The sequence below is a fragment of the Zeus faber genome (genome assembly GCF_960531495.2).
Source record: "Zeus faber genome assembly, chromosome: 3".
Lineage (NCBI taxonomy): Eukaryota > Metazoa > Chordata > Actinopteri > Zeiformes > Zeidae > Zeus > Zeus faber.
The window spans coordinates 31,085,875-31,099,645 of NC_137190.1; the positions used below are offsets into that span (position 1 = coordinate 31,085,875).

The window sequence follows — 13,771 nt, forward strand, 5'->3', positions numbered from 1 at the left end:
AATTCATGAAATCCATTCAGTTCAATTCATCAATTCCATCCGGAATGCCAACAAGTTTCACACTGAAAGGGAGAACTGTTCGTCGTGAGGAAAGGGTGGTCTCTATTTTGAGATTCGGCTCTTGGCGAAATGACGACTCACTCAGTAAAAAAAAGTCTTTCAATTTGACAACTCTTTGATTGTTTGGTTAAGTTGGTGTAACGCATGGTGAGCGAGGGAGGATATTTCCAGTCAAAAATATCGGTTTGGCTCTGAGTTGTGAATGGAATTCTCCGAAGAATCGTTTCATTCTGCCGCAATTATGTATTATGGTGGACTGAGCAAAGAGTAAATAGGTGTTTTCGCCCCGCAGAAACTTTTTCTTTGTTCTAAGAACTTTTGGAGGAACCCTCCCTTTTTTGTGTGTCCGCACTGCAGGAACTAGGAATGATCATAGCTCTTAGAACGCCGTTCCTTAGGGACTTTTTTAGCTCCTGCTCCGGGGCAGGGACTGACCGGCGCAAGAGGAACCTTCAGTGACGTAACTGCACAGTGATTTGTCCAGACGTGAGTCCACGGTCCCTCACCCCCGGCGCATCGAGGACAGTCGGCCCAGTAGAGTCGCAGGGACCAGCCCACGTACACTCAACAGTAATAAAAACAACCAATAAAAATGTAGGTGTATTAATTTATTTAGCGTTATTTTCTGACGTTAACTGAACGAAACAAAAGATCCCTGTGCGGCGTCCCGATGCGAGCCCCTGCCATCGAAAAATTGGAACAAAATTTTAAATTAGGCCTTATAGATCGAACATGAGTTAAGATGCAGCAACCGGATTGCTTCTCGCCTCAAATTTGTTCAGAAACACATTTTTGTGGACTGATAAGGTGAAATCGGTGAAAGTCACGGCGCAAATGCAACACAGAACACGTGGAGTTGTGCTGAAACCCCATTTGCCTTGCTTCACTTGAGCGTTCCTACTGCCGGTGCAAATGCAACCAGAAAAAAAATAAATAAATCCCTTGAAGGTATCTAGTTCCTAAACCCCACTTCCCCTCAGGGAGTCCCCACAACTGTTTGGTCCCAAAACGCCTAAGGAGTCACATATAATATGAATTATGCCAATTATTATGCCTTTTTTCTGTTGGACAAGATTGACTTGCTCGCCCGCTCTTATGCCAGAGTGACTCCCCACTTGTGAGTCATTTTAAAGATCTGTTCGCTACCAAAAAAATTGTTCCAGAGCCTTGCATCACTTTTAAATAGCCCATAATCAAAAGAACAGTTCTACATTTAGTTTGTGACGTTTAGTAACTGTTTTAGCGGTAAACAGTACAATCTTCTCCGTCTTTCTTCTCCACAGATAGTGACGTGTTGTGGGATGTGTTAATTATACGAAGTGGGCTACGTCGGAAAAAGGATTGGGCAACGCAGCGTAATCCACATTAGGCAGCACTTTTGAGTGATGATGCTTGATTGACATGGAATCATCACGCAGAAAACCCTTGACGCGTGCCGCGCTTCTGCGTCAAAGGTTGATTCCGCGGCCATCCTCTGGAGCCGCTAAGCAAGGCTCTCGACAGCTTCACAGCCGCTTCCTGCGGCGTCGGTCTCCATATTACTCTGCATCAATTATTCATCGGGCCCCGCACTGGCTCGGGGACCGCGCGCGGAAAATAAAGCCAACCCTTTGGAAGCGGTGGGTAACAGGAATGGGGGTTGACGGTGAGCCTTCTGGTGAACCCTGGTGCCTTTGTCCCGCCAAGCCTCCCCAAAAGTCCCCCATCCTTGAAAGTGAAATCTAAGCGGAGGCGGAGATTGTTTCTCGGTTGTGTAAAACCTGTCTCCCTGCACAGCGGGAGTACATAAATAGCTAACCCCATCGGTGTGTATGTGTGTGTGTATTTGTGTGTGTTGCGCCATGGTTGACGAGGTAGCGAGTCCCCTTTTGTAATGTGCAAAATGATATCTCTACAGCGTTAGCGTCTCTATTACAGGCAGACAAGATTGTCTTACACTTCGGATTTGCTTCAGAGAGCCCGGAAAATGAGGCCGCGCTGCCAGCGAACGATGGGGCCGCGCTTATTTCCCTCCCGGGAGAGCGGCCCGCGATGGAAAATATCGGAGAAGCCGCAGCACAGATCAGTCCAAAGCAAAGCATGTTACCAATTACCGCAACGTTTTTCCCCAAATAATGTACTTCCAATCACGCTGCAGCTTATGGCTTGGCAATGGCACAGATGATGAAATTCAGAGAGCCTCAACATTGGGTCATGATTCCAATTTGAAGACAAAAAAAACAAAAAACACTTAAAAACAACACATCAGATACATACTTGAATTATTGTTTTTATTAACACGAGGATTTGGCTGTCGTTTTCTTTTTACAAATCTTCACACCATTTACACTCCACGGCTCCCAAAAACACAAATTAAGTTTTTACATCTTGTTCCAAGCCCTTTAGATTTTCCCCCGATAATCCGGAGTACGTCTGCGCGTGTGGAAGAAGATGCGGACGCTCGCGAGATTCAAGAAGAACTTCGGTTGAGCTTGGGGGGAAAAAAATACAAAAACAGAGGAAGATATTTAGAAACTGGATGAAAAGAATTATGACTGCAACAAGTAGTTTTTATAAATATGTGAAATTAATTGAGGGGAAACCCAACAATTTAACTGTTTATCAATTTGACATAATCTCAGGGAGAGAAATTAGAATTAATGTCATATTTGTGAGTCTTTTAAAGCTATCGATGCATTGATTGTATTTTTCTAGTCACTGTACCGGGTGATGTATAAGAGATTTCGAAGACTGTATGGACCAAGAAGCTCTTCATTGTTCAAGTGAAATTTTCATTTGAAACCTTTTATTGATAATTGATGGTTAGAAAGTTATTTTTATTGTACTTGCAGGGCATGCTTTTACCTGCTTAAGTTAAATTGAAGTATGTTTTTGAGGCTGTTTTCGTGAAAGCAGTGGAAAATGGCAAAAATGTTAAAAATCTTCGCTCTCCACAGTGGCCGCAGAAGCTACTGGTAAAATTAAGTGGCCGTATATGGACCAACATACTGTATATACTAGATATAGACGTGGACAAACGTGTAGCCAATTTTCTAAATTTTCTCATAGACATACCAAAGGCATGCAGGTATACATGAGAAAAATGCTTTTATTTCATCACTTTTCAGGAGGAATGAAGCATTGTTTCAATGTAAGGGTACCAACAAATTTGTCCACGTCCGTTATAATATATACCTGTCTATATGTTTATATTGATGTACATGGTTACCTACACACATGCATACAAATACACATACAAACATAGATATGTAATTTATACCTGTGTATGTACATGTACCTATATGTATACATGCATTATATGTATATACATATACATACATATATATATATACATACACAAATAAACACGCACACAAATATGCATACATAGGTATATATTGTAGACCTGTATACAGTATGTATGATGTAGGCATGTGTATACGCTTTTTATATCACGTGTATATCACGTATATCACTATGTGTATGGAATGTACTTTACAAATAAGCCCTGCCCTGTGTTAATATAAGGAAGATATCCACATATCCTACAATGCTTGCATAACACTTTAAATACTAGTGGGGCTTTTCTTTAACCAACTGCCGCCCCTTCCAATTTTCCCCCAATATTTCAGTCCTAAACACACCATATGGTGGTTTCTTATGTAGTTTTGTTTTGAGGTAGGTCCAAAGACCCACCCGGCCCACCCCGGCATGCAGTTCCCCGTCTTTAAACTTACTTGCTAGCGGAAGCGGGGGGGAGGGGGGGGGGGGCCCCAAGCTAGTCTCTTGCCCGGGGGGGCTGATAATACTGCTGGGTGGGTCGCGAGCGTCGAGGCTGTCCGTCTCCTCCGCGCCGAAACTCTAGCGAACTGTCATAATAACCGTCATCTTCCTCCTGCCGGCGGACATGCGATAAGACCGGGATATCAATGTGGCTGACAAAGGACACTTTGTGACCTAATCTGTCTCCAATAACCTTAGCTTTGTGGCATTTAACTCATGTAAATTTCACACCAAGCACACAATTTATATAATTTTATCATCGATAATGTTACACACAAAAGGCTTAAGGTTATTAATGAGAAGTGTATGTGTTGAATTGGACAGTTGAATTTGTTTAATTTGCTTATTGTTAACAAGCCAGTTATGTTATATTTTCTAATTCGTGCATGTTCCACTTTTAATCCTTGATTTACAATCAAGTTTCCCCAAATAATCAAATTTAATTTGGTGTGATGCTGCAAAAAGCAAATTTAAAATAGTCATGTATATTATGAGTTAAAGATTTCACTGCTCGATTATCTTAGCCAAATTCCCCATGATATGCATACAAATCTATAATAACAAATGTTCAAATAGAATTAAAACATACGCCAATGATTTAAAGAGGAATTTATAACACAAAACATCTCTTCCTTTTTTTAATACTTCTTTTATTGTAGAATATGTGCAAAAATATATTGCAGCCATCGCAATAACATTCTTTTAATAAAGTAGGGTACAGCTAATCCAAAAAGGTAAACATTTTGACCCATTACCAGACAAAACAATGACCAATTTCAATTTCACCAATTAGCGGTTTAATGAAAACAGGTTTTAATCCACAACAGAAACGGATTATCGTGTCCTCTGCGACGGTATAAGTCGAGCGGCGTTGTGTCTGATGTCCCGGTGCTCAGTCTCTGTTGCTGCCATCTCTGCTTTTCCTACGTTGCTATCGAGTGGCAGAGAATAAGAGGTGCTCCCGCTTCAGGCCATGGCCCGTTATTGCAATCACAACGATAATTACGATATGCAATCAGGGGGTGTGGGGTAATTGTTCATATTTTTGTTAATATAATCGTTATATTATTTTTTTTTGTTTGTTTTTTTACCACCCATGATATGGAGGAAGCAGTGGAGTAATTCACAACAGAAAATCCCACCCTTAGTCAAATTAACTCCCGCCTGGATTGTTAAACTATTGGAGTAAAATATTTCAGAAAGATTTACTGTAGATTAGCATCGCATACAAATGGTGGGGTGGTTCAGGAGCTTTTCAAGACCGGCTAAAAGCTTGGCTGGTTTCTCACCCAGAAGTCTGCGGTCACGGGCTTGATGTTATGCAGCAGGACCTCCTCGCAGTTGCCGTAGTCGCTGAAGACCACCACAGCTGTGGAGCCCGACGGGTGCACGGCGTCAATCCTCGCCCGGTAAAACTGTGTTTACATGGGACGCAACACAGATAGAAATCAACACAGAAAATCTTGTTTTTTTCCCCCCAGGTACAATGTGAGGCTGTTTCAGAGTTGCAGCAAGACATTACCCTGTGACTGCGGTTGCTTCTAGGTTTACTTGGCACCATACACAGAAATCTCATATCACATTGACAACAGCTTTGTGTATTTAAAAGGTGTTGGCGGGTATCTGAGAGTTAAATACAATACCTTTATCAAGATCTTTTAAAGACAATTTTGAATGAAATTTAAGAGTTCTGAGTTTTGGACAAATTGTCCAAAAACATCCCACTATTCAGTTCAGAAATGTTGACTCTGGTGTGTACTGTGTAATCTAGTGCACTGGTTCACAACATGGGGTCCAGGGAACCCCTAGGGGTCCTTCAAGAGGTTCCAGGGGGTCCCCAGCTAAATGATACGTTGTTAAACTTCAACGTTGTCATCTAATTTTCAAGAAGTCTGCGTGTGAGCGCATTAGAGAATGTACAATAGGCTTTCTCTCTAACTTTAGTATGGACAGGTCTGAAAGTTTGGACAAATTTATTCCAACAATAAATATCTTCTCAGATTGAGGCTCACAGAGACTAAATCTTATCAAATGGGGTCCTTGGCCTAATGCCTAATCGTATTGGGGGTCTTTGATGTGAAAAAGGTTGAGAATCAATGCTCTAGTTCACATGCATCCAGCATGTAGAAACATCCTAGCTTTTCTTGAATACCTTGCTGTCCTCCCAGTACAGCGCCAGGCACTGGTCTCCGGGTTTCCACGACGCCTCCATGGTGTGGCTCCTCTCGGGCCCTTTGGGAGCCTGGCCTCGTCCTTGCCCCGACCTCTTGACAGGCCCTTTGTTGTGGGGGAGAGGGTGGTTGTTGTTGTTTCTCTTGGGGAGCTCCTCCCGCTGGTACGTCCCGGGGAAGCCCTGCGGCTTGATGGGCCCCGTCCTTTTATGCTCAGCGTCTCCGTTCTGGAGCTGGAAGGAATCCCCACCCCGCCCGTGGGGTCGAGGGTCCCGGGGGGGCACGGCTGTACCCACACCCATTTCCTGCGTTGTTGTTGCCATGTTCTCACTCCACAGGGTCGTGAGTGGAAGCCCGTCGACTCTCGGCCGGTCAAAGTGGTCATTCTTTCCCCTCCTCCTGTGGCTGTTGGGTTCTTCGCTCCTGTTGTCCAAGCGTTTATGACCTCCTCTTCCGTCATTCGCTCCATCGTTCGTTTTGCCAGTGGGCGGGTTTTCTTTAGGGCCTCTCCGGTGCGACGCCTCCGATACCGGGTTCTCCCTGGCTGGTTGTTGGAATCTGCCGCTGTCCCCGTTCCTGAAGCGCTGGTGGAAGGTTTCCCCGCCCTCCACTTGCGGCTGCTGCTGCGGCTCCTTGGGCCGCCCGAATGCGTGAGGCGGGAAGGAGGCGGGCGAGACAGGCTCGTCGCGGGTCTCCCTTCGGTCGCTTGGCCATTTCTCTGCCCCGCCGCGGGGCCCCCGGTCCTGGCCCTTCCAGCCTGGGTTGTTGTGGGGGGCCGCCGTAGTGGAGTGAGGGCCATGGCCCGGCTTTGGAAAGTCACTATCCCGGTGGAAGCGCGGCGGCCTTTCGTTCCTTTGGTGCCGGCCGTCGGCACCATGTGAGAAGTGCCGAGGCTGCGTGGGGTCTTTAGGATGGTGATCCGAGCTGGAGAACGATCCCCTGCCGTCCTGGGGCCTCGGAGGCGGCTGGCTTTTGGGCTCTGGAAGAAGAACAATAACAATTCAAGGTGATGAGGTGTACTGTTGAAAACACACACACACCCACGTGCTCAATGACAATGACAGAAAAACCTATAAAAGTGAGACAAGACCAAGTACATACAAATAATGCCAGAATAATAATGGTTTCAGTGATTAAGTCAACCTCCACAAATGAATACAATACTACCATTTTGGTTTTGCTCAAACCCAATAAGGATCCAAACCTCACCCGTAGTTATAGACCCATAAGCCTAATTAATTGTGGTTTAAAGATTATAAGTAAAACACTAACCAACACAATTGAAAAAGTAATTTATTTTATAATCCAACCAGACCAAACAGGATTTATCAAGGGCAGACACTCACACAGCAATATGCACCTTTTATTAAGTGTGATCAGCATATCTCAAAGGAACAACTTAAATATTGTTATCGCTTCTTTAGATGCCGACACAGCATTTGACAGAGTTAATTGGACATCTTCCACCCATTGGACTTTTCCATCCTGAGTACAACTCAGCACTCAAAAATCTGTTTATATGCAGACAACATTTTGTTATATTTACGGAACCCCATATCATCCATAAATGAAGCGTTCAATCTTATATCTTCATTTCCAGCCATCTTAGACTATTCAATAATCTGGATTAAAACCACACACATCTTTCCACTCAGTGGGGAAGACTGGAAGGCTGTAACCCAGAAAACTTCTCTTAACCATCACAACAGGCAACATTAGACATCCCGGTATTGATATCTCCACTTATCTGTTCAATTTGTTCCCCCCAGACCTGCCAACCTTGGGAAAATATTTTGAGTACCATAATAGTGTAACAGGGCTTCTTTGTGGCGTTTGAGTTACTGCGGTTAAATTACTACAGAATAATCCGTTTTTCACATCGTAGCCGTCTCATAACAAGGTTAATCACATCGTATGCAAGCTACTAGCGCTAACTATATACAGTATACAAATTAATCTCATCAGGATATGAAATGCATCATCTGGTAAAGTTACCGAATATGTTTACCAACTAGAGATGACCTGCCGATTCTGAATTTTCAGATTCTGATTTTTATTCAATTGTATGTTCATATTTAAACACTAACCATTAAATATCTTTTACATTGTCGTCCCATCATTTTGAGTTTAAATCTGTGACCGGAGAAATCAAATTTTCTAATAACTTGGTCTCATTGGGTATATCTGCTGTGCGTCAATGACAAATACATCCTGTGATCTGATCACGCTCTTGTGACAGGACAGCTGCACATATAGACTACCGCTGCAATTTTCAGTTACAACAATAGTTGGATTGCTTATTGGATTGCACTGTATCTTTATTATTGTTCATTTTTCACTATGGAACAATAATAGAACATGAAAATGTCCAATAATCCAATAGTTCCAATAAAATAAATTACAACATAACTTTAACTCTGAGTTTTAGTAGGACACAACATATAACTAACATGGAAATGTCCAGTTCAAACTTCAAATGAAAGTCTCTTTCACTATTAAGTGCGAATAAACCTATTCAATTTACATGGTACATGCGAAAATAAATTGCAATCATTGCAAAAAAATAAAAAATAAAATAAAATAGTAATAATAAATGACCTCACCGTGCATTAAACCAACTGAATCAAATCGAACGACTTTGCTTTACTGAGTGACTCGTCAAGAACCATGTCTCTAAAGAAGAGTCATACTTTTCATCACGATCGGAGCTCGTGCACTACGAACAACCAGAGCAGACGCTCCACTGCAGTGAGAGCGATGCGCAATTTTGGAATATTGTCACCGGATAAAATATGTATCCAATAAACAGCCTTCCATCTTCTTTCTTTCACTCTTTGAGCACCAACTATGCAACTACATACATGACGTTACATTACGTTGGTATCGGAGCATTTCTACGAGTACAGTATAAGCTGTGGAAATTTGAACAGCACAGAATCTGAAAATACATCTGATCGGCCGGTCACCAGTCATGGCAGATTAAGCCAAAAAGTGGCCCATTGATCGGTGCAGCTCTATTACCAACACTTTATATGTTAACATTACGGTCACATTTTTGTGTTTATTACTCCCGCACTTCCCGATTTACCTCAGCACTGTAGCATCATTGGATGATAAAGTACCGCTGCGTAACAGTGGATGTTAAGTGGGGAGGGGGGGTGGTAACCACAGGTCGTTGCATCTGGTCCAATCCGAGGGATGTAATTTAAATACTGAATAAATGTAGGGTATTGTTTTGAATTGATTGATTTATTGTTTTTCGTAATTAAATTACAATTATGAAGATATAAATTTTTTGTAGTTTAGCTGGCATTTCTGCCTTGGTATTTTAACCAGAAATTGCGTGTTTGGTACACAAAATGCGAACAGGTTGGCGGGTCTGTTATCCTTAACCTAACTCCATTGCTCAAATCCATCGAAGAAGACCTCACTCAATGGAACAACCTACCCATCTCACTTATTGGTAGGAGCAGCGGTGAAAATGAATCTACAACCACGGGCAGGCACGCGCTTAGAACGTAATGTAATGCAGCAAACTGGGTCTCCCCGTTCCAAAAGTGCAGGATTTATTATTTACAAGTATTTACACAAAAACATCCAGTTCTTACTAAATTAAGTCCCATGGCAACGGAAAGCAACGGGGGGATGCACGGGTATTTTTGGAACAGCACTGAGCAGGACAGTCCCTTAACGCAGTTATGTTTAAAAAATTTGTCTCATACATGCAGGAACAAATGAAAATAAATAGATCTAAAATAAAGACAGGCAGGGGAGCCGGCGCGCACCGCTGTCTGGAGGAGAAACAAAAAAATATATACACTACTCACAAAAAGTTAGGGATATTCGGCTTATGATTGAAATTTCAGGATGAACCTAAAATGCACTATAACCATTACAGGTGAACTTATTTTGACCTTCTCTAAACTTTTGAATGCACATGTCCAACTGTTCAATGTTTCAGTACTTTTTGCACAACTTGCTGTTCTCTAACAAGGAGCTGAACGGCAAAATTCACAACAGGCGTTTGATCCATGAATCGACCATTTTCTGCTTCAATTAGAATTAGTATTTAAACAGTCCTCTTCATCATGCTGTTCACATTTTGACATCATGGGAACAAGACGACACCTAACAATTGATCAACAGTACCTCGACATTGTGAGGCTTCAAACAGGATGTTCTCAGAGGGAAGTGGCCACTGAGCTTAGAGTGTCAGTGTCATCAGCGTGGTCCGCGTGCTCAACGACCTGCAAGGGTACCTGACCACACCACCAGGCACAGGCCTCATTGTCTTGCATGGGCCAGGGAGCATTAACGCTGGACGAGGGACCAGTGGCCTCAGTGCTGTTCTCTGATGAAAGTTGATTCACGTTGAGCAGAAATGATGGCCGCCAACGATGTTGGAGACGTCAAGGAGAGCGCTATGCATCAGCCACTGTTGTCACCAGACGAGCCTTTGGTGGTGGTGGTGTTACAGTGTGGGCAGGTGTGTCTAGTCAACACAGAACTGCCCTACACTTTGTGAATGGTACAGTAACAAGCCCATACTACCTGAATAACATCATTAATCCAGTCATTGTGCCCCTGCATAAACAACACAGGTCTCATTTCATCTTCATGGATGACAATGCTCCAGCTCAGGGGTGGCCAACCAGTCAGAGACTAAGAGCCACTTTTTTTACTGTGTTACTGCAAAGAGCCACATCATACACATGGGCACACATGAACATCACCCCATCCCTTCCTCACACACACACACACACAGACCTCTGCTCAGCCAGATTTATTGTAAATGTCACACACCAACATGATAATGACAGAAATTGACTCCTAGCCCCCGCGACCCGACTAAGGATAATCGGTTGAAGATGGATGGATGGATGGAGTACTAAGACCACAGGCCAGTTATTTTCAACAATTAACATTGTGTGCACTGTCTCACACACACAAACTCTCAGTTCAACCAAGTCCACAAACAAAAATATAACATTGTGTGCACTGTCTCACACACACAAACTCTCAGTTCAAAAAGTACTGTTGTTTATTTATTCATAGAGGGGGGAATTGGACTTCGGGTTTAATGATAAGGATGTATTTTTTTCATGTTGGGTCAATTTATTCAATAGTGTCCCTTAAACCCTAACCTTTAAGAATCAGTTTTGGCTCTTGCCTACCATACACGATCTGATGCTTTGGCCATCCACATATACCTGGGACTAGGTGTTCCGGAGTCCTGGCCACATTTTTGAAAAAAAAAAAAGTAAGTACTGTAAGTACTGAAAGTACTGCGTTTCCGCGGTATACCTCTCAGTTCAACCAAGTCCACAAACAAAAATATAATAATTAACAATACCGTTTTTCTCTTACTATGCATGTTGCTTAGTGGGACTTCTGGCATTCCTTATCTTGAACAATGCTCTTCAAATCTGGCTTGAATTCCGTTGTTGCCACTCGAAGCAATTCTTTCACATGGGTGTCATTGACAGTATCTTAAGCGCAGCCCGTTTGACATTGGGGCATTTTTCCATTGGCACACTTTTCCAGAACTCAATGGTCCCTTCCCTTAAAGCAGCTTTCAGTCGGTCCTCCTCCTGCAGCTCGCGAGTCGCGACACACACACACACACACACACACACACACACACACACACACACACACACACACACACACACACACACACACACACCCCTCCAGCCCTCACAGTTCTCCATCGGAGATGTTCGATACGCAACGCAATTCGCCGGCCGATCCATCTTATATGTTGACTACTAACCATGTCAATAGTGTTGAAAATAAACTTCCAAATTTTTTTGAATCTTATTTGGTGTTTTATTAGTCCTAATGCCGCGTTGACTTTGTATGGAGGCGCTTTTGGTGTAAACGCGGCATTTGGACTAATAAAACAGGCGTTAATGGGACATGACTCCTGCTGCTGTTCGCTTTGAGTAAATGAGGAAGTGATCCGCGGTGGAAAACGAGTGATACATCATAGCGATTTTATAATCACAATAGGGAATGAATGGCTGCGCTTTTTTTTTTTTCTGCGTTTTTGACGCTTGTCATGTGAAAGCCCCTTAAGAGCCGCATGAAACCAGCCAAAGAGCCGCATGAGGCTCGCGAGCCGCGGGTTGGCCAGGCCTGCTCCAGCTCATCGAGGTGGCATCATTAGAGAACAGCTGCTGGAGACTGGGGTACCTCAAATGGAGTGGCATAAATTTAACCTGAAAGCCAAATATCCCTAACTTTTTGTGAGTAGTCATGGCTGTATATACAGTATATGATTGACGATTTAAACATAGATCTGCACGAGCCTAATTTATAATCAAATGGTTACAGCTAGAGCTACAATTGGGCCATGGATTGCAAGACTTTGAACAAACAGAATGTCAGGGTATATCAATATCTTATCTCCCACCCCTTACTGAATAAAAAAAACTATAAAAAGAAACAAGGGCTGTGCCCTTGGAGGGTTGCTGCAGCTGCCATCCATGTATTGGTTTGGGGCTTGGGTTGTGGGCGGGGGGGGGGGTGCAGATTGCGCGGTGGTCGGCGGGCAAGCGCACCACTAGGGTTGTGATGGGGTTTGCATGTCCTTCTGCTTTCCGGATGGAGGGGTGGCCTGTCGTGCAGGGGCTGGTTGATCTTGAGACCTGAGTGTGCTCGGTGCGGGCTCCCTATGTGGTCTGCTGTCGTTGCATACCGGGCTGTTCGGCTATCTGTTCTCTGGGCCTGATGGAGGGGCGGGATGGCCTGCCATGGTGGGGGCGCAAGTTGGGCTGTTCTGTGACTCCAGGTATGGCGGGGGGGGGGGGGGGTCCGGGGCAGGGTCCACTTGACCACTACCCAACCTATTGCAATCTTGCGTTTGTGTGGTTGTGCTTCGGCTATTTCTCCCAGTGCCAAAACTAAAACTCAGTACATACACCACACAATATGCCTAGGGTTTGTGGGACGGGTGGGATGCAAGGCCTCTGTGCGGAGCGTTTGGGGGGCAGTTCTGGCGGGGTATCAGTCTGTCGGTGTGGGACCTCGTTCAGGGCCTGTAGTTCATGCCTGCCGTCCAAAGCCCGGGTTCTGCATGTGGGGGTAGGTTGTACCTATGTGGTTCGGGGGTGCAGGCCATCCTCGCGCTCTCTGGTACTGGTTCATGCTCCTCGGGGCCGTGTGTGGGTGTTGCTCGGCGGCTCCCAGCTTCTCTCGGGGCTGGGGGGGTGGGGGCTTTCTGTGGTGGTGGAGTGAGTCGTGGAGGTGCTATGATATAATTCCAACCTCATAGACCAGAACTAATTGGGACAAGTCGCATGATCTCACCGGTGGATGGACGGACAAACAGACGGACACACACACCAACAGCACCTGCTTTGAACACACCCCCAATCACCCTCCACCTCGCTCCTTTCCTACCTGATTTTACCTCCATAGCTATCACAGGAGGCCACATGCCAAATTGCTGTATATACACACACACACACACACACACACCCACGAATATATGAAAATAATATATAATATATAAATACATACATAAAAATGTCAAATAAAAACTTATAAGAAATATAAAATTATCACAAAAACCATACATATAAAGCCAAATGATGGAAAATGGATTGGGCATAAAAGGAGACGGCAAGCGAGATAGGAATGCCGAGTTAAGATTGCCTACCTTTACAGCACAAAAGCTTATTGCGCACAAAAGAATAGCATCACATAAAGAGCCTGTTTGAATGGACCAAGGATTTCTCATAGAAAGCCAGACACTGAAGGACTCAAAAGACAAA

General features: G+C 43.9%; 1 protein-coding gene across 3 annotated transcripts in view; it reads right to left on the reverse strand.

The window, feature by feature from the left end:
* Positions 1-2,358: 2,358 nt before the first annotated feature.
* The window catches only part of tdrd3 (tudor domain containing 3), a 37,562-nt gene continuing 26,149 nt past the window's right edge, over positions 2,359-13,771 (reverse strand). Inside the window, exons 11-14 of one of the 3 annotated variants that reach the window (XM_079997906.1) lie at positions 5,975-6,972; positions 5,112-5,237; positions 3,777-3,934; positions 2,359-2,530 (exon numbers count right to left, since the gene is read on the reverse strand). In XM_079997906.1, the coding sequence (XP_079854032.1) occupies positions 3,818-3,934; positions 5,112-5,237; positions 5,975-6,972 (1,241 nt within the window). In that variant the 3' untranslated portion in view covers positions 2,359-2,530; positions 3,777-3,817. Of the gene's footprint in view, positions 2,531-3,776; positions 3,935-4,478; positions 4,754-5,111; positions 5,238-5,974; positions 6,973-13,771 lie in introns of those variants that run through there. The other 2 variants (XM_079997908.1, XM_079997907.1) reach the window with 2 other exon arrangements.